Source organism: Chenopodium quinoa, unplaced genomic scaffold, assembly GCF_001683475.1.
Source record: "Chenopodium quinoa cultivar QQ74 unplaced genomic scaffold, ASM168347v1, whole genome shotgun sequence".
Classification (NCBI taxonomy): domain Eukaryota; kingdom Viridiplantae; phylum Streptophyta; class Magnoliopsida; order Caryophyllales; family Amaranthaceae; genus Chenopodium; species Chenopodium quinoa.
In genome coordinates this window covers 2,677,416-2,698,745 of record NW_018743919.1, presented here as the reverse complement: position 1 = coordinate 2,698,745, position 21,330 = coordinate 2,677,416, and the positions used below count along the sequence as shown (strand labels likewise).

Genomic DNA, 21,330 nt, shown 5'->3' with positions numbered 1-21,330 from the left:
AAATATTTACATCACGTTAATTATTGATTTAGATATTAATGAATTTAGTACTCAATATAAGAAGTTGATAAATAATGTACCTATACCATGAAACTAAATCAATAATTTACTATGGAGTAAAAATTTATGATAAGAAAAAAGCTAGTATTATATATTTGAATAGTGTAAGATAAAAAGTTTTCCTACAAAAAAAAAACAAGATAAAATGTTTTGCAATTATTTTGAAACTGATGGATTATGGGTTTTTGAGGATGTTATATATATATATATGTTTTACATGCAACATAAGTATTTCTAAAATTGGAAAAGAGAATGTCATTTACAATGAAGCTTTTGTAAAATAAGCATTAAATTAAGATTTGAAACTAATTTTGCGGTTCTTAATCATGAAGTGCCTATATTTTCTTTAATGGAAGTGACAATCAAAATTCATACATTTTTTTTTTCTTTTTTTTTTTTCTTTTTTTCTTTTTTTTTTTTTTGAAGAATCACAATTCATACTTTGTTGCATTTTAAAAAAATTTCAAAAAAGGAAATTAAAAGTAAACAATAAGTTAAGGCAGTTGTTGCATACTATAGAGTAGTAGATCTAGGCCCTGTTCTTTTGAGCTTTTGGGCAGAACAAAGCAGATTTATTATTATTATTATTATTTAATTTTTTTTTTAGATTTTTTTACTCTTTTTATAACATTAGAAAATTTGTTTAATAATATAAAATATTAATTATCATCATTAAATATTAGTTATTATATCAATTAATATTATATATTCATTACTATTTATTATTATATAATATTAATTATTATTATTAAATATTAGTTATTATTATCTATAAATATTAGTTGTTATTATTATTAAATATTAATAATAATTATTATTATTTTTATTAAATATTAATTATTATTTTTAAGCAGAACAGAGCAGGGCAGAACATAGCAAATTTCAGTAGAGCAGAGCAGAGCAGAGCAGAACAACTTAAAAGAACAGGGCCCTAGTATTGTACAGAGTACAAAAACACAATAACTTATATTTCCTTGTTTTTAGTGGCCTGGAGAAAACACAAATAACTTTAAGTCGATCTTTAGCATCAATTATTAGACAAACCACAAATAACTAATGAACTATATATAAACTCATATGATGTTGTTCTTCATTCTACAAATTTTACAAGATACAAGTTAACTGCTTATGTAATTATGTGCATGAGTGCATCGTATATTCCCAATTCTTTTTTAAGGTAGGTCATGTTAAGATAAGTTTGTCTTAACTTTGTAAGTACGAGTAGGTTTTACCTAAATAACCATATTATGTAAATTTTCAAAGATATAAGTATATGTCCAGGCCAGCTTTGTGCATTAACTAGCGTAAAAGTCAAAATATTGCATGCATTAATTAAGACACAAAAGAAGTAGTACTTCGTTAATGTTATTGGATCGAATAATTCTATGATTGAACTCAACTAGTACAACGAATATCCAGGTCACAGCTAGCAATAATATTGAGAATCAATATTTATATAAGTTCTAATGTTCTTGATAAATAGGCCAGGACCCAAATCAATTGCTCTTATCTAGCTCCTTAGGGTATCTCAGCTCAACCATGTTAAGTAAATACGACTTAGAAATTAAACATTTTTTCATTGTATATATATGAGGTAAATTATCAGTATATACCCAATTTTGGTTGTTCATTTTTTGTTATTACTACAAAACTGCTTATAGTATGTCATAGATTCCCACCTCAAGAGTATAAATGTAAAGCAAGGGACAAAGAAATTAAGCTATAGTTTCCATTTAAACACATGCACTAATTACACTTTTAAATGCTTAACGTTATTGTCTCTTTATGCATCAATGCCGTGAAGAAATACCATTCAAAATTGATGTTCTTGTCGCTTAAGAAAGTAATTAAGCTCTCTATTAAAAATACAAAATACAAATTAAAAGAAAATCCCTAACCATTTGCAAATTACTACGTACAAAGGGTATATTGGCTTATTGGAAAATGTGTTATTTAAAGCTAATTAGGTGTTAAACTGATGAGGTAGCTTTTGAATGAGTTGTTTGGTAGAATTAGTTGCTGAAAGTGCCGAAAGGTCTTGAATACGAAATACTGTTTTTGATTAATAAAAACGAAGGTAATGATATACCATGGAAAATTTAAGATTTTCAATTGATATGACGCTCTATGTAACATTATTGTTTAATTCCATTTCAATAATTTAGCACCTTGCAAACATTTAAAGAGCTTGCTAGCCCAACAACTTGTATATAATTATAGTTGTTTTAAATTTTGAGCACCTTATCATCATTTAAGATATCTGAAATGGGTTGTTAAACAGTAGTCACAATATTCAGTATATATACAACAATAACATGTTTAATCATCTCAAATCACATGAAAAGTTAAATTCACAAAGTATTAACTTTTACGTGAATTGGGGTGAATAAACGTGTATGTATTACACCTGTTGTAAACCATTTGGTACCTTTTTTTTTTATTATTTTTTTTACCCCCACTTTCCTTTGGCAAGTTTAATTGAACTTCTTGATGTCGACTCTAATCTTGTAGTCTATTAATTACCCCCTTTTATGCTTTATATATTTCACCTTCTTTTTCCTTATCTTCTACGTTGTTCTCTCTTCGTCATTCTACATTTTGCTCAAAAAATTCGAGAAATTTTGCTCGAAAATTTCGAGAAAAGATAATATGTATCAAATTGACGACGATGATGATAGAAGATTTCATCTCCCACCTCCTCTTTCAAACCAACCCAACAATGAGATTAATTCATCCCAATTTGGCATTATTTCATCAAATCATAATAAATTCTTACCAAATCTCCACTCTTATCTTCCACTTCATGACCTAACAACATTAAACCCAACTCTCAATATTGATTCACCATCATCATCTAGCCCTAATAATAGCATTATCAACACTTTATGTTCAGATGATCAAACAACCAAGGAACAAAGCGAGGAACAAGAAATTAGAAGGCTAAAGAGGATGATATCGAATAGGGAATCAGCAAGAAGGTCTAGGCTTCGCAAACGCAAGCAACTTGAAAACCTTCAATCACAAGTATTGCAACTTCTCGCAGCAAATCACCAACTAGCCGAAAAACTCAACCTAGTCATGGAGTCTAACTATGAACTTCTCCAAGAGAATGCTCGGCTTAGGGACGAATCCATCTGCCTACGAAACGAGTTGCTCATGTCAATGAAATGCGATCTAGGACTCGAAGATGGTGAATGTACTAGAGCTAATAATAATCAAATTGCCACTAGTCCAAATAGCATCACTAGTTCCATGGATGTTCTACGTTAAAATTGTGAGTTATAATATTTGAGTTATTTTAAGTATGATGAGGCCTTTTTCATGTTGAATTAAGAAAACTCTTGTATATTTATGTAATTGGAATTTCATATCTATAATAATAATGTATGTAGTAGCATATGCTATGATCTTTTAATAGTCATATGTAAGGTTGTAAAGTTATATCCATGTTTTTGTTGCATTTGAGTTTCTCTATATATGTATGATGTTACGATAAACAATTCCCATAATTGTTTCGTATGAATTGGTACATGCCAATTTTTAGAAAGCTACAAAAATTATGAATTATGATAGCATGCATGAAATCCAACAATGTTTATATATTAATCTTTGCCTTTGAGGAAAAAAAAATGACTAGAGTGTCTATTAGCAAGTAGAGGTAAAAATTAATTAGCAGATTTTCCTGAGAAACATATTAATGTATAACTTTGATCGATAATATATTTAAAAAAAAAAAATTAAGAAGTTGATATTTTGAAATTTAGTTTACTTGATTGTGAATTATTCAGTTTAGGTTGGATCATATCTAGGTATACTAATAATTACGGGAATAAATTATGAATTGTGTTATTTCATTTGTTACACTAGATTGAATTTTTGCATCCTACTCGAGCATGAGCTAGATCTTGTAAGATATAGGCATCCGATAACTATCCATGTTCAATTGTCACATTATCTTAACCTATCGTAAGAAAAAAATACAACACAATCCAACTAAAAAAATAACTTTGGGTTATATTTAGGTGATGAATCATTTATTTCAAATTCAACTTGAATCTTGTCAATTCAAGTATCGTCAATTAATTTACTATGAAAATATTTCAATTCTCGTCTTATTATCTTTGCACTAATGTGTTTAAATTCAGGTCAATTTCAAGTTATTCAATTGGGTATCTTTGAGGTCTTGTCTAGGTTGGATCAATTCCTATTTCACATAATTCAGGTTAATTTCAAGTTATTCAATTTGGGGCATTTTTGAGTTCTAGGTTGGATCAATTCCTATTTCACATTCTCCCCGTTGCTTAACCTTGGAGATGAGTATATTGGAAAATGGAAAGCAATTATTTAGAACATGCTTATTCTTAACAGCCTAAAATCTATTAATTGGTATATCCAAATCGTAGTACAGAGTCACACGATTACATGACTACCATAGCAGCTGGAAGTAGACACAATGTAGAGCAACAACTTCAGTGATCCTTATTAGCTGATAGAACTGGCTTCAGAGCACTGGAGTGCTTTAGTCTAGCTCAAGACATCAAATCCACATTCGACAAGACCTTTGCAACTTGCAGCTCATCTCGAATTACATATAATGGAAACCATACTTTGTTTTAGACTTCACTGACAAACTAGTAAGCTTCCTCTCACGAAGTTGTGCACAGCAGAAGATCTCAACCCAAGTGACCAAAGAATGAGCAAAGCAAAAAGTTATGGGCCTCTTTCGTCATTTGAAGGGAGAGCATATAGTTAAGGTTTAAATCATCAATAATACAAGGGAACATATACTCGACTCTTTTCATTCTCTTCTTCAAGGAAGAAAAGAAACTTTCCGGTTCCACAACACATAGCACCATCATATAATACTTCACAGTATGAACAATAAACCTCAAACGCTACTAGGAGTTGTGAGGGTTTAATCTTTAGATACAGGTACAAAATTACTCTGCTTCAAGCAGAGATTCAGAAGGAAAACCTAAGCAATTAAACAAAATCTATGTAAAAATACATATACACATGTTCAAACTTCCTGCAAAGATGCAGAGTAAATGTTCATAGACAAGGTTTCCTGCTGCTCCCGTTGAAAATAATTTAATCACAAGCAAACTTACCGGGCTGACTATACAAAACACCTCTGCTATACGGACTGAACTTGGAACTAGAAGAGTTTTACTTGTGCTGTTGTACCACTTTTCATCATAGCACAAAATTCATCGTAGTTGATTTTTCCATCCTATAATATGTCAACAAAATCAGTCAAATGCAGAAAACGATACTCTATCCTAAATTGTGATGGCCTGATTGGCCACTGTTACTCCCTCCGTTCCTAGAAAAAAAACTCCAAATCATATATACCCTATTATTTGGAATTAGGGATAAAAGATCAATTTTTTTTACACTCACTCGCACAAAGATCAGTAACAGTACTCATAGGTTACCAAATATATTGTCTAATGCACTACGCCAATTAATTCTAAATTTGTGTTTACTAGATACTTACATTATCAGTATCAACCTCTGAGAGAATTTCTTTGATGCTGCTTTCATCAGCGATTCCGTATTCCATCATCTCACTTTCCAATTCATCCATTGTAATGAATCTGACATATAAGAAAGGTAATTTCAGTAACTTAAACTCTGTTCATCCTCACAATAAGCATTGCTTTGGAGAGTCAAGAGTGTTACACAAATACTAAGGAAGTGGGCTGATAGCATTAATATTTATTGAAGTAAATAAAAGCTGCCCTCATGTTAATAATGGCTCATAAGCATACGCCACCATTTTAGAGCAATATTTTGAAGAAAATAAAAAGTTCATAAGATAAGACTATTTGTTAGATACAAGGAAATTTAATTTATAAATTTGAACAAAAAACATCCTTGAAGAACTTGTTTCATGAATATCTTCTAAGATAATCAAGAGAGCAGATGAGCTAAAAAAAATCCAAGAACGAACAAGCTGCATAAAAATACCTTAACTGAACGTAATTAGAAGCAAACCTCAACAGAAAATCACGTCGCAACATGTCCAACTTATAACAGATGAGATATTATTTCAAGATAAGAAACCACAGAAAGAACGAAGTGGAAAACATGCAACCTCCTCGAGCAGAAACTGATATGGGAATTTCATGTGCATATTTAAGCAACACGCAAAAACTCAGAAATGCTGTGGAGGGGAAAGGAGAAGGGGGGAGGCAGAGGCAGTTGTTATGGACTCACCCACTATTATCCTTATCAAAGTATCGAAATGCTTTTAATAAATTTTCATCTGTTTCCAGTCTGTGTCTATTCATTGTTGCAGTGATAAATTCCGTATAGTCAATTGTCCCATTTCCATCAACATCAGCCTGCAAAAGATTCAAATATATGATAACCAGCAACAAAGTAACGTATTAAAAGATACCATGATAGGATAAAAATCGTATGTAGCTGAATGATAGTCTACAACTTACAGCTTCCATAAGTTGCTTCACTTCAGTTTCAGTAAGCTTTGACCCAAGTTCAGCTAATCCTTTTTTAAGTTCATCATAGGTTATTGAACCGCTGTTGTCTGTGTCCATGTTATCAAACATAGCTTTAAAACCTTTAATATCCTCTTCGGACATATTTTCTGCGATAACCTGCAGTAAATGAGCCAGGGTCATCAAAATCCAAATTGCAAATCTGTTACTATCACAAGCTGATTGTCAAATTAAAAAGGTATAAATGAAATGAAATATGTAATCAAACTTTCAAAAACAGCAAGAATCTATTTACTGCAACACCAGAAGTCATTTTAGTATGGTTGTCCAGAAGGATGTAAATGAAGCTAAGGAATAAAAATTGTGTACAACTATTTCAAAGGTCAAACTAAAATGTAAAAAGGGCATGGAGCAACTCAGTACTGGGCTATGCATAAGTGAGTAATCAAGGCAACGTTAATAGAGGTAAAGACATGTACCAATGCAGGCATAATGCTATTTTCTCCAAACGAAATCCAATAAATACCAACATATCTAGCAATAGACCTTTGGGGCTCTCCCTTCCTTGTGACTTACAGGTCTTACACAATAGAAGTATTGGGATATTTACTTCAAAAATCCCTTGACAGTATTGATCAAACTAAGACTGACCACAAAAAATTAGAATTTTAAATGAAGGGAGGGGAAACTACTTAATCAGCTAGCTCATAAGATGGTTGGTCATAAAGCTAAAGTAACAAGGCACTATGCTTATTTTAGATGGACTCTTCATTTCACCTCCAGGCATGAGAAATTTATATCTAGACAATTCAAAATAGGCAAAACCAAGCTAATTGTTGGAAAAATGGCAGAGTGAAGGATATGTACCATGTTTAGTTCTAGTAACTGGCCAAATTCATATACTAGACTACAGGTATAAGGCTAAATATATAAAATTTTCAGAAAATAAAAAATTTCCCAATGTCCAATCTACCTGGTTAGAGAATTCTCAGCCTACATCAGCTTGTTTCTTCCCAATTTACTAGCCAACACTACAACTACTACTACTAAGTCTAGTTGGGTGTAAGGGAACATTCCTCTGTAGTCCTCTATATAAAAATGTTATTTTTTATCCCAGAAAATGAAAATTTCGGATAGAAGTCAAACTCTGTCAAACCATACTGTACCTAATTTTTTCAAGAAAAAATCCTCCCTGCCTGAAAGAATGTGTAAATACCATATACAAGAGAGGGAAAAAAAAAAAAAAAAAAAAAAAAAAAAAAAAAAAAAAAAAAACAAGGAAAATTTTAAAGTTCCTCATAGAAGCACACCTTTAAAGCTAGCTTCTTTAGCTTATTCATTGCCCTAAACTGTTTCATTCTAGAGAGCACTGCACTATCTATTGGCTTGTCTGATGCATCTCCGCCTTCTCTCATCCAAGGATGCTCTGTGTGGTTCACAGAAATGAAACATGTTAGCTTTTCATAGAAATTAATAACATTGCTATACTGTTATTAGTAAAATCAGAAAAAACGGCACGTAGAGCAAATACCCTTTCAACTGGTGATTAACCAGAATAATATAAAGTCAAAATGTAATAGAAATAGTTGTAAGTTCACAATTTTACATCTTAATATGGCAATGACAAGATACATCGTGTGAACGTGATAGCAAATACGTTGAGTTGCTAGACTTAAAAGTTGAAAGGGTAGCATATTGAAGAGTGGAGATACAGGACATATTCAAGAATGGCACTCAACCAAAAGGAAGCGAGAAAGCACATTACCAAGCACTTCTGCAGAAGTGATTCGCTTCTTTGGATCTGGATTCAACATCTTTCTGACCAGGTCCTTTGCACTTTTGGATATAGATGGCCATGGGTCGCTTTCAAAGTCAATTTCTCCTTTCAGTATGGCATCAAATATGCCTCTCTCATTTTCTTCAGAAGAAAATCAAGTGAACTGTCGGACTTTACAGCTCAAATTGAATATAATAAGAAGAGTAAGAGAAAGATTATCATACCAGCCCAAAAAGGTGGGACACCACTGAGTAGAATATACAGCATAATTCCTGCACTCCAAATATCTATTTCCTTCCCATACCTTCTCCGAAGTACTTCAGGAGCAACATAGTAAGCACTGCCAACCACATCACGATACACCTTGCCTACAAATTTGGTTCATATCCAAATTTAGTTTTCAGCTCTTCCAAATGATTAGTAGTTCACTAATAAGACAGCCAAATGGTAAAAAGCAACAATAGAAAAGTTAGATTCATATTGAAATTTGATTTTTAGATCTTTCATAAGATTGACGGCCAAAGAGGTAAGAATTATAACATACGAAGTATTTGAAAACAAAAACATACATTATATAACAGCTTAACAGAAAAGTCTTGCAGCTGAGACTACAGATAATTCCATCATACAGTCAGAAAAGTACCCCCACCCCCATATGCTTTGTGCACTAAGACATCGACAGTTTTTTCAATTGACACATCCAAACTTTCAAGCCGAGAGTAATCATCACACAACCTGGTATTGGCCAATACTTACAAGACAAAAGAAGAATTCCACAAAAAGACGACAAATCAACCAGAATATCCCCATAGGAAGGAATTACAACACTATATCTTGATATAAAGGAATACCTGCTGATACTGTAATTTTAGCTTAGCCTTCAAATCTGTCTGCTTATGTCCAATCAATCACAATTAGTAACTCTACTTGTGTAATCCAAAATTCAATAGGTAAAGCAGAATCAAATCCATGATCACCTTAAATAAACTACGTTTCTTCTATTACTATTGAGTATGTCAAAAATTGAAGTCCTAACTCAATACAGATAAGACACAAATGTGAATATGTGATAGCCCTTAAAATCATTATGCCTCTTCCACAGGGCACAGTTGCACTAGATGCCAAATGTGACATCTCTAACTAGTAACTACTATAACTAGCTTCTGAAGAAAAGCAAGCCTTGTCAATTTTCATACACTACAAAACATAATTATTACTAAGAGTGTCATAAGCATTTTCGAAAAAAATAACAAACCAGTCAGCAGACCAAAAGACATCAATACAAAAAAAACCATGATGATGAAATAGAAAACATAGTATCTCTTTTCCATTACCTTTGCTTTAAATTCTTTTAGATGGGAAAGGAAATTAAGGTGTATACACATTTAAAAAAGCAGCAATACAAAACAAAGAATAGTATGTAAATGCCAATGTATAAACAAACACAATGTGCACACAAATTAAGTTAAAGCAATGATTACAAAGAGTATAAGAAATCAACCTTCTTCTATAAATACCGACAACCCGAAATCAGTAGCCTTGAGCATAGCTCCTTCATCCTTACTAGACAGCAAGAAATTCTCCGGCTTAAGATCACGGTGCAACACCCCCATGAAGTTACAAATCTGAACAACCTTAACAATCTGCCTACAAACCGCGGCAGCGGCTCGTTCGGAGTAATGCCCCTGAGCAATAATCCTATCAAACAACTCCCCTCCAGCACAAAGCTCCATCACCACATGTACAGATTGTCTATCTTCATAAACCCCTTTAAATTCCACAATATTAGGCTGCCCTGATAAATGCTGCAATATCTGAATTTCCCTCTTAATATCCTCTTTATCAGCCTTAGTAACTAATTTCCTCTTCAAAATTGATTTACAAGCATAAGTTTGTCCAGTTGAATTCTCAGTACACAAATAAGTAATCCCAAATTGACCTCTACCCAATTCTTTCCCAAGTTTATAGTGTGACCTAATATCTTCAAAAGGCTTTCCCAAAATAGTATCTGAAGGTGGGCCAGCAATTGCAATCCTAGGTTTTTGGGGTTGATGATTACTATTATTAGCAGTGGTATTATTATTAATATACCTTTGTTCTTGTTGAATGATTTGGGAATTGGGTTTTTGTTGTTGAACAACAATCTGCTGCCTCTGTTGCTGATGTTGCTGGGGTTGTTGCTGATAATTTCTAACGTGTTGCTGAGAATTTTCTGGGTTGCTTGAACTGTTGCTGGTTCTTTTCTCTGATCTAACAACATTCATTTTGGTTTCTGAAACCTTGCTTCTACTTGCACAACAACCCATTATTATTCAAGATTCTGCAAAAAATAGTAGATCAAGAAATAATAATTATGATGATAATTTTGCAATTGATTGACTTGGGTTTTTTTTCAAAAAAAAAAAAAAAAAAAAAAAAAAAAAGTGAATTTCAGTTCAAATTAACTGAAATTGGGGTGAAAAGAAGAAGAATAAAATCTGGGTATTTGAAACCCAGAAAATATGAGATTTTTGATGATTTGATCATTCAAAAAAAAGGAAATTCCTAGAAGAAAAATTAAAACTTTTGAGATGGGAGTTGAAAAGAACGAACGTTTTTTTGTTTTATGGAAGAGTTGTTGACTCACCAGCTGAATTACAGTCGTCACTGCTGTTCTTGTCCTCTCACATAAAAAGAAATTTAAGATTTTTAAAACCGCAATTTTTGGTAAGAGTATTCAAAAACGTGTTTAAGGAAATTACAAAATTGACATGAACTTCTAATATCCAATCGACTTTACTCTAGTAATAACATACAAATTTGAAGTTGAACTCCTTGTCAAAAAAAAAAAAAATAACTCGAAATGATATAAAGTTGAAATGATTAGAGGATAAAATCAATTTAAATCGTTATGACTTAAACTCAAAACCAAATGAGAGTTCGACATAGAGCCCTAGGCCCATAGTGGTAGCTAGTAGCCACATAAAATTTTAAACATTACTCTCCCCATCCCATAATTATAGGCAAATATACGATTTTAGGTGTCTCAAAATGTTCCTCCTATTACTACAAATAGCACTCTATCATTACTGACATTTTAGCTTTTTTATACAAATTATACACATACCTAAAAAATCATTACTTATTTTTTCTCTTTTCATACAAAATACACATACCTTAAAAATCATTACTTACTTTTTAATTTTTCCATACAATATTCTCTACTTTTTATTATTCCTATACAACATTTTTCACTTTTTATCTTTTCCATACAATATTCCCTACTTTTTCCATCCTTCTTAAAAACCATTTTATTAGAGTTATTTGCCTGTAATTATGGGACGGAGGGAGTAATAATTCAAACTTTGCTTAACTCTAAAGTGAAGCTCGGTTTGATTGTTTAATTGGCTATTACTCCCTCCGTCCCTTAATGATAGTCTCTTATGGGCAATTTTCACGGCAATTAATAAATATGAATAAGAAGTAGTAAAAGTACATTGAAAAGGTAAATTTATATAGGGTATGCAAAAAAGTAGAGAGATAAATGATAAGTGGTTTATTTGACCACTTATTGTGGTGATTTTAACCCGATTTTATAATCTTTTCCCCTCTTTTCTAACCCCTTTTGTATATAAATGTTGCGTTTTGGCTTTCTCCCCCTCCATGTGTGTTTGTATACTTAATTTGCAGGTAATGGTGAAGTGAGGCAAAGCAAGGAAGTTCATGAATTGAGATTAGAGGCAAAAAGTGATGGAGGGAGAGGCCGCTCCTGGTGGAGTGGTCGTGCACCTCCCCAGGAGCGGGCGCTCCTGCAAAGTTTACATAATTTTGCCATGTTTCTGAACCTGTGAGGAGCGGGAGTGCACCCTAATAGGAGCGGGCGCTCCTCCAAGACTTCAACATTCTGCCTCATGTTGAAAGAGCGAGGAGCAGGCGCTCCTCCCTGGATTTTTGAATCTGCCAATCTTTTGAAGAGCAGGGGAGCGGGCACGCATGTATATGGAGCGGGCGCTCTTAGCTGGAAATCCGTTTTCTTTTGACGGTTCAACCTATGTAATTCGGGGAGTATAAATACTACCCCTTTAGTTCATTCGGGCAGTAGTAGCATAGTTCTTAGCAACTTTCTCTTAGTTTGAAACAATCATCTTTGGTATTTTAGCTTAGAAGTCCTCAAATTAATCATTGTAGTAGCAAGTTTCAAGGATTATTCTCAGCATTTCAGAAATTGTTTTCAACATTTGAAGCTTCAATTAGTAACTTCTTTCACTTTTCTCTATTTATTTTCTGATTTTATTTTGTTATTGCATGTCACCTTAATCTCTTTAGATCTTGATTGTTGTTGTTGAATGTTAGTTTTATCATTAGTTAATCACTTTCCCCCAACTATTGGACTAGTTAGAACCTTAATCTTGGTTTGCATGTCACTCAAAATGAGTTGTGAAGAGTCCTCTTTGCTAAGGGTTGGGTAAAACTCAACCTAATGGTTAACTAAGTAAACTTGGGTGAAGTATTGATGTTTGATTTGTGAATAAATTGATTGTATGAGATTGCTTGTTAGTTCTTCATGATAGGAGTAGCTACCCTTTAATTTGGAGCTTGATGGCATGTTATGCTTAGTTTGACATGGAAATGTAGATTAAGTATGTCATTACTTAATGCAATTTGATTATGTATCTCCTATTGCTAAATTAATGAGGGATCTAAGTTTAGGAGTGTGAGTTGTTTTCCTAATTGCATGAGGTTGGTCTTACATATAGTCCTTGCTATCTCTTGTCTCTTTTACTCCCAATATGCCTAATTGTCATGGTTGAGTGGATCTCATTCCCTAGTGCTTTTGATTACTTGATTTAGAACAATAGTTTGTTGTCTACTTGACGAATACCCCTTTCAACAAAAGACTTCGAATTAGGTTGAGTGATAAGATCTTTAGCAATTATACCCCGTTCGCTGTGGACCGAACTCTTACTTATTATTGTGCTTGGTTTGTGAGATGTTTGCTTATAAATGTGTTTGAATGAGAGTGGAATGTGCAACCGTTCTAACGCCCATAAAAAAAGTAATAAAAGTTCATGGAAAAACAAAATTCCCCATGGGAAAGTTAAATTTGCACAAATATTGTTGCAAATTGGAGGGAATTTTGGTAAAAAATTTATATTAACTAGGTTAGGTCCCGTGCCATGCACGGTACGTTATTTTAATTACTTTTGACAAATTAATTTATTTATAGCATAAAATATAAAAATTGTTTAATATCTTGAACAAAATTGAAGTAACATGGAATATTTGATCAAGATCATATTCTTAAAAAATATTCCACCAAAAATACATCTTCTGGAAAAAAATTATATATTTCCTTATTATTCCGTAATTAATTGAGTATCAACATAAAAATGGTAAATATTATTGCTCATTTGTATAGTTGACAAAAAAACAAACTTTTTTTTTTTTATTTATAAATAACTTCCTTAAATAAAATTTCGTAATTAATTATTAAAAAAAAATATACTTAGAACACACCAGAAATCGACATGTGTCATTGTTGGTGTGTCTTTTAGTATATAGTTATTGATGGTACTTAAAAAAAGCAAATGGGACTATCATTTTGGTACTTAAAATTGGCCATAAGGGACTATCAATAAGGGACGAAGGGAGTAACAAATTGAGTTCAAGCTTAAATATATTACGGAATGTTATAATTCGAGTATGAACTGAGTGAACCACCACAATCAATTAAATTCAATTTATAGGCATGCAAATAATCCAATATACTTCGTATCTAATATCTATCTAGTTTCCTAATTACAAACCTCATCAACTCATCTAATTAGGAAAGCATTAAAAAAAATACATTTTATTTTTTCACAAAACAAATTTTGTTGGTATTTGAAAAGTTTAGCTTATTTTCTAACATGAAAATTATATCTTTCTTTCACACCTGAATATCATGATCAAAACCATATTTTATAAATTGACACTAAAAAACACCTTTTTATGATGTTTATTAAAGATATAACCATACAGTAAACATTAATATATATACCAGCATTGTTTACAGAAAAAATTTAGGCTGAAATAAAGTTCTACTCCATCGTAAGAGATACAAAGTATATTATATCAAACTCATTGCGTTCAACCTAGCCGAAACTAACCTGTATATTGTTCAAATAGATCTCGAGCCTAATTTACTCATATATATCTAAATAATCTAATCATGCATGTTTATATGTTCCTTGTTTCTATGTAGCAAACATATAGAATAAGATCAAATATAATTGTATCTTACCAGCATGCGTAAATCAAAGAATTTCAAATTTCAATTTCCTACTTTACTAAAAGATTTAATTAACTAATGTTTAGAGTCCAATTCTTTAATTTAAGAAGAAGGGGTGGATGAGATTTGAAGCTATAAGCTATAATCCCTCTTGTCACATTAAATCACCAACTCTAATACCATGTCAATATGTCAAATAATCGATTCAATCAAATATATAAGCGGGTGGTTATAGCCCTAAAAAATTGGTTTTATTATTGTACTACTATCATTTAAGCTTGTTTTGGTTAATAAGAGGATAACGCTCTCATTCATGTAAAGTAGATCGATATTAGCAGCTAGTTAACCACCATAAGAAATTTAGTGGTAAGATTACCTTAAGCTATGATATAATATTGAAGTGGTAGCACCATTGTGTAGAATGCTACTGGTAACACTACCTTAAGCTAAAATATTATATTAGGCTTATCAACAGCTCCCTCTGATTGTTTCATGAGTGGTGTCCAAGACTACTGTCCAGTTGCACGTACTATGTCAGTTTGAAATGGCTATGCTTTGTTTATTTTATAAGATTAGGTTACATTAGATTATTGATGAAATTTCTTAAATACATTTAGATGAATATATATCCATCTTAACTCAAGTGCTTATGTGCGAAGCAAATTTGAGCTTGTGAGCATGAAAATGTGAGGGGCTTCATCTAAAATAATCCGCATGCTAATTTAATATGGTGCTCGATCTCTAGATATATCGCCCTTGATAGAAAAGTATTAAGGGCTTTAATTTACCAATCAACTAAGAATAGTGACTTAATTGGTCACTTACTCACTTGTTACAAGTGATTGAATATGGTTGGTCCTTTGACATGGTATAGGAGCCAGCGTGACAAGAAGGTCACGAGTTCAAATTTCATCCATTCCTGCTTTCTAAAGTGGAAAATTTAGTGCTGAGTATGGAATAGCCCATGATGCATCCACACTTCAAGTCCAATTGATGGATTCTTATATGAGGGGGCGTAATAGAGTATAAATTCAATCTTGAGACTCCATCCAACCATTTGCTTAGACTTTAGGTTGAGTTGATCATTTTATAATAAATCTCCACATTACACAACAGACTAAGCTATAACTTTCCCACCTAGAAATTCATATAAATTCCTCTTTAATAGAATGTTACGTTGTTGATGCCAAAATCCGGATCAGGCGTCAACTTTAAATTTAAGTAGTGGAATATAGCTTCTCATACTTATTTAAATTTTTTCTTACTTTTAGCCGATAAATCATACAAAATTCTCTTAATTCAAATTTCCATTACAATAAACTATTTCATCTTTAAATTCGTAGCAACACCTTTTCTTCTGTTTACAACCTTCACGCAAATATTATGGTGTATATTGTTTTCCACAATATGCTTGACAAAAATGAGTTGTGCACAATGGCCAAATTGTAATTAGTTCCTTTCACATAATTTCTTAACGAAGTTTGCAAATACGCCGCTTGTTAATATCAATGCACAAAAATTTTATGTTTTGAGGTAAAAAAAATAATTAGAAAAAAAAAGTTTCAGTATGAAGTATGAACTATCTTATACTCTCAAAAAACAAAACAAAAACAAAATATTAACTATTTTATAACTGGTTGATAGGGTTTAAAAAATACTCCATCCGTCCCTATTTAGTTGACACGCTTTCCTTATAAAGTTGTCCCTTTTTTTTTTTTTTTTTTTTTGTATAACTATGAGGAGTTTCCCACTGCCTTTGGCAAGTGGACTAATCTCCTGCGGGAGTTTGCATGGCTATCTCAAAGAGTAGCATCCCTCCCAGTTGGAATTTTTTCCATACCCAAGGCTTGAACCGAGACCTTGGTTAAGGAGAGAGAGGCCCTTAACCACTCACGCCAACCCTAGTTGGTTATAAAGCCGTCATTATTTAGTTGACACATTTCAACTTATTTCCTTAAATGGAATGGTCTCATTTATATTACGAAGTATATTGTTTCTCTCTCTTCAAAAAGGACTCACTTTATTCCCCAATCTCCAAAAGATAATAAAAAACTACTACCCCGCTCACACCCTCTAAAAGTAAATGGTTCCACTATCCACTAACTCTGATAAAAGAATACCCACCACTAACTTTAACACAATAAAATACTAAAGTAAAATAATATGCCTAAAACTCTAAACATACACATATTTCTCCAAGTCTACTTCAAAATCTTTAAAGATAGTGTACAAAAGAATTTCTTACCCTACCTTGCAGTTTCGGGTAATGCAATGTTTGAGATGGGCGATCATTAGCGAGGGAAAGTTGATAGGCCTTTTGTTGGCTAAACAATAAATCAAAGTTGCATCAAGCAAGTTTGCCTCACTCCTCTTTTGAGCTCTTGGCACAAGACTTGTTCTCACAATGTTAAAGAGGAGTTTATGGTTAGGAGACATATCATTATGGCTAGTTAAAAATTTTGTTTTTAAAATTGAATAATTCAATCATTTGAGAAAGCTTTAAAATAATGATCATATCCAATCGCAGGAACTTGAAACAAATTGGCAAGATAATTCACATCAAATTTAATAAGCTTCCCATCCTTTCTTTGAGATGGAGTTGGTTTAGGTTTTGGTGGTTCTTGAGTGGGTTGCTCGAAGATTTCCATGGGAGAGCCGCCGGTTATGGATTCTCAGGTTAGGGTTTGGTTTAAACGAGTAGCGAATGCTTTTGGGAACGGGGGTTTCAACTGGAGAGGTTTCCCTGGGTGCAATAGTTGAGGTGCCTTCGGTTGAGGATGATTGTTCAATGAGGGTTTTTAGAGTTTTTGGTTTGGGAAGTTGAGTGTTGAGGGAGGTTCACATGGTGGCTTTTGTAGTGATGAATGGTGAAGATGGAGCGTTGGGTTTTGTGAATGGTTAAATGTATTTTTCATCCAAGAGGTATGATGAGGGTGTTTAGTTTAGGTTCTTTGATTTTGGTTGATGAGGAATTTATGAGGGTTTTAATGAGGGATAAGTTCAAAGTTTCCAAGTCGATAGGAACATTCTAAACTAAAAAGATAAAATTAAAATTTGAATTTGAACTAGATTTGGGTAAACAGAAAAATTGGAATAACTGAATTTGGATAAATCTGATGAAAATATAATATAAAATAAAAAGATAATAAAAGAAATCAGCTTGCTAATTTACAGAAGGAACAAATAACAAGTCAACATGATTCATCTACTGCCACACTTGAATTCTTCAAGTTGAAAGAATATGTAACATGCCAGCATTAAAAATTGTACAGAAAAATTATTTACAAGCTCTTAACTTAATTGCATCATTTAGCAATGAAATTTGTGTTAGCTATTTCTTTTTAGGACCTTGGATTTTCATATGAACCAATCAAGAGAATAAAAACACATGAATTAATTTGACTATACCTAGTTTCAAACACATTTTTTCATGTCTTTCTCTATTGAGAGGTTTAGTTAAAATATCAGCTATTTGAAACTCAGTTCCACATAATTCCATTCTTATTAAACCTTTCTCAACATTATCTTTTAAGAAATGATGACGAATATGAATGTGTTTGACCCTAGAATGATGCACTGCCAAGTGTAATACTAAAGTCTCTTAATTGTTGTTTTATCCATAACAGTCGGGAACAGCATGCAACGGCTGCTACATACTCTACTTATGCTGTGGATAATGAAACAGTATTTTGTTTCTTGGAACCCCAAGAAACTAGACAAGGACCTAAGAATTGAGTCATACCTGATGTGCTCTTTCTATTTACTATGTCACCTACATAGTCTGCATCAGTGTATCCCTTCAAGTCAAAGCAATTATTGTTAGGATAAAATAAGCATAGATCATCAGTTCCTTTTAGGTATCTTAGAATTCTCTTCACAGTAGTGAGATGTGACTCTTTTGGATTTGCTTGGAACTTGACACATAAACTAACACTAAAAGAGATGTCAGGTCTACTTGCAGTTAGGTAAAGCAAAGAGCCAATCATTCCCCTATATTGGGTTTGATTGTCACTCTTCCCATTTGAGTCTTCATTGAGTCTTGTGTTTGTTCCCATGGGAGTGTGATTCACTTTGGAGATTTCCAAACCGTACTTCTTTTGAAGTTCCTTGATGTACTTCTATTGGTGAATCATTATCCCTTTTTCAGTTTGCATGATTTGCAAATTAAACCAAGAGAGAATGAGTTCCCCCACCATGCTCATTTCGAATTCTCTACTCATCAAGTTAGCAAAGTCGTTGCAAAGAGATTCGTTAGTTGCACAAAAAATAATATCATCAACATAAATTTGCACAACTAAGAGATCAGTTCCTTTAGATTTTAGAAATAAAGTTTTGTCAACTTTTCCACATTAAAAACCATTTTCTAAGAGGAACTTGGATAGCCTCACATATCATGCTCTAGGAGCCTGCTTTAGTCCATAAAGTGTCTTGCCAAGCTTAAAAACATGATTTGGAAAATTTGGATTTTCAAAACCAGGAGGTTGTTCAACAAAGACTTCTTCTTCTAAGAAACCATTTAGAAAAGTCCCATTTAACTTCCATTTGGTACAGTTTAAAACCCATGAAAGCATCAAAGGCAATTAAAATTCTAATAGCTTCTAATATAGCAACTGGAGCAAAGGTTTCTTCGAAATCAATACCTTCCTGTTAATTGTAGCCTTTAACAACCAACCTTGCTTTGTTCCCAACGATTGTGCCATGTTCATCCAGCTTGTTCCTAAACACCCATTTGAGGCCTATTATCTTCTTGTTGTCAGGTTTGGGTTCTAGGTGCCAGACTTTGTTTCTTTTGAATTCATTTAGTTCATCTTGCATGGCAATTATCTAATCAGCATCTCCCAAGGCTTCAGTATGATTTCTTTGTTCAACTTCAGTATGATTTTTTTGTTCAATTTGGGACAAGAAGGCATGATTTCTCTGTTCAGTATGATTTCTTTGTTCAACATTGCATTACCTACTTTTATCATTCCCTTTTCCTTTTTTCCCCTCTTATCATTTTCATCTCCCTCTACCTCATTTGTTTCTCTCTCCTAGGGGTTTCTCCTTGCATTTTGCTTTTGAGGGTTCCTCTGCACACTTCCTCTCTCTTCTGTTCCATAATCTCCATCTTCTTTCCTCTCCTGTCTTACAAAAACTATCTTGTTCCTTTCATCTGCTTTTTAAGATGATAAATCAACCATTATGGTGATAGAGAAAAGCAGAGGACAGAGATGGGAGACTTCTCATGGCAAGGAAGAGGTAAATTTTGTTTGATGTGTTTTTTTTTTTTTTTTTTACTTTTATTATTTGATCATTCATGTTCAACCCATGTTTCTTGGATTTATTGAAATTTTTTGGCTTGATTAAGGATTTGATCTTATCTTTTTTTTTTTTTTTTGACGGGATCTTATCTTTAATTGTCCTTTAATTTCATAGTTTATGATTGATTTCGTTGTTTGATTATTTGATTTGCTGTTGGCTGATTGTAGATAAAAGAAGAAAATGGGTCAAATCAAGTTGAATTACTTTAATAGTACTTGTGAGCTCAGGTATAAATCTTGATTTTGAATGATTTCTTTTAGGTTTTCAATGGTTTGGTTCCTATTATTTTTGTTGTCCTTGACCCTTCGCCATTATCTTATTTTCTTTGTTGCTGCTCTTTCTCTTATTTATTTTCTCTTTGCAAGTTATTGCCAGTTGGGTTCCTCACAACTCTTGCAAGATGGGTTTCCCAGATCGAGAATATGTTGCTATTTATTATGTTGTGTTATGAATACTATCCGTTGCAATACTAAAGAATTTGACTATCCGATAGGGTTTCTTCGGATCTTATGAAATTCTCTTGGAAGTGTACTTTAAGCCTGTGTACATTATCTATCAATTCTTTTGATATTAACTACTGTTTGGGTATCCTTTAAGAGGCCTCCCCTCTTCTCTTTTTGGATTTTTGTATTTTTATGTCAACTAGATTTTCTCTATAGTCATAAAGAATGAGCTTTTTTGCCTTTTATCTTTCCGTCTTTACGCCTTTAAATGATCTTATAACAGAATTTTAGGAAATTGTTCTTTACAAGAAATAATACTTGTTTTGGCTTTGTTGTAAAGCATATGCCTGTTGCTCAACTGGTTGTTAAACTTTTATTGACTGCTTCATAGTTAAGAGACTTGGTTGGTAATGCAGCTCATCATCTTTCGGAATAACTCCTCTATCAGCATCTTTAGGCGGTCTTTTGAGATTGGAATGATCATCTCAGAATGCTTGAGGTAGATGCATGTTGTTAAATATGATGCGCAGGAGTTTTTGACCATCAAGATGGCTCGTATCTCTGATATGTTCAGAGGGATTCCTCTAGGGATTTCTCTTAAAATAAGTTTGAGAGGCAAAGATTTGTGTTTTTCATCATACAGATATGCTATTTTGTTGATTTACCTTTATTGCTTATACTCGTTATCATGCTTCCCGAAAGTCAAGTAGCATATCAAAGAATGCTTCGAATCCTGAACGAGATAAATCTTTAGTGTCAAATATCTGGCTTATTTTTCATCCCATGGTCTACAAGGAATTTGGTAGGACATTCGGTTTTTTTTTTATTTATTTATTTTTTTTTTTTTTTTATGTGATTAATCTAGGATTATATTGTAGAATGAGGACGGATTGTGCATTTGTAAAAGCACCAAAATGTTTGAACAACTGTCTTATATTGTTACCATCATTTCTTCCAGCGGGTTTGATGATTGGTTTTCCTGGTTGAATTTACTGACCTGTAGCATAATATATTGACTTTAGGAGTTACAGCCCC

General features: G+C 32.7%; 2 protein-coding genes across 3 annotated transcripts; one reads left to right on the top strand and one right to left on the bottom strand.

Annotated features, from left to right (window-relative positions):
* Nucleotides 1–2,427: 2,427 nt before the first annotated feature.
* Nucleotides 2,428–3,561, top strand: LOC110687086 (bZIP transcription factor 11-like). Its single transcript, XM_021863713.1, has one exon. The coding sequence runs from the start codon at nt 2,710–2,712 to the stop codon at nt 3,328–3,330; it is 621 nt and encodes a 206-aa protein (XP_021719405.1). The 5' UTR covers nt 2,428–2,709; the 3' UTR covers nt 3,331–3,561.
* Nucleotides 3,562–5,218: 1,657 nt separating this feature from the next.
* On the bottom strand, nt 5,219–11,291 carry LOC110687368 (calcium-dependent protein kinase 2-like). 2 transcript variants are annotated; one of them, XM_021864012.1, is made up of 8 exons: nt 9,803–10,607; nt 8,526–8,669; nt 8,290–8,442; nt 7,835–7,950; nt 6,516–6,683; nt 6,283–6,410; nt 5,561–5,660; nt 5,219–5,293 (listed from the first exon to the last, which is right to left on the bottom strand). In XM_021864012.1, exons 1-8 carry the CDS (start codon nt 10,605–10,607, stop codon nt 5,219–5,221), a joined length of 1,689 nt encoding a protein of 562 aa, XP_021719704.1. The 2 variants fall into 2 exon arrangements, with proteins under 2 accessions (XP_021719704.1, XP_021719705.1); XM_021864013.1 differs by lacking the exons at nt 5,219–5,293; nt 5,561–5,660 and adding an exon at nt 10,928–11,291 and having other exon boundaries at nt 6,279–6,410; nt 9,803–10,621.
* Nucleotides 11,292–21,330: the final 10,039 nt, after the last annotated feature.

Bases quoted from the DNA above. Each gene is read 5' to 3' on its own strand.
- LOC110687086 (XM_021863713.1), top strand. From the start codon at position 2,710: ATGTATCAAATTGACGACGATGATGATAGAAGATTTCATCTCCCACCT.
- LOC110687368 (XM_021864012.1), bottom strand. From the start codon at position 10,607: ATGGGTTGTTGTGCAAGTAGAAGCAAGGTTTCAGAAACCAAAATGAAT. The intron at 6,411-6,515 runs GTAAGTTGTAGA...AATCTTTTGCAG, and splicing joins TGAAGCAACTTATGGAAGCT to GCTGATGTTGATGGAAATGG. The intron at 5,661-6,282 runs GTGAGTCCATAA...CTTATATGTCAG, and splicing joins TTTGATAAGGATAATAGTGG to ATTCATTACAATGGATGAAT.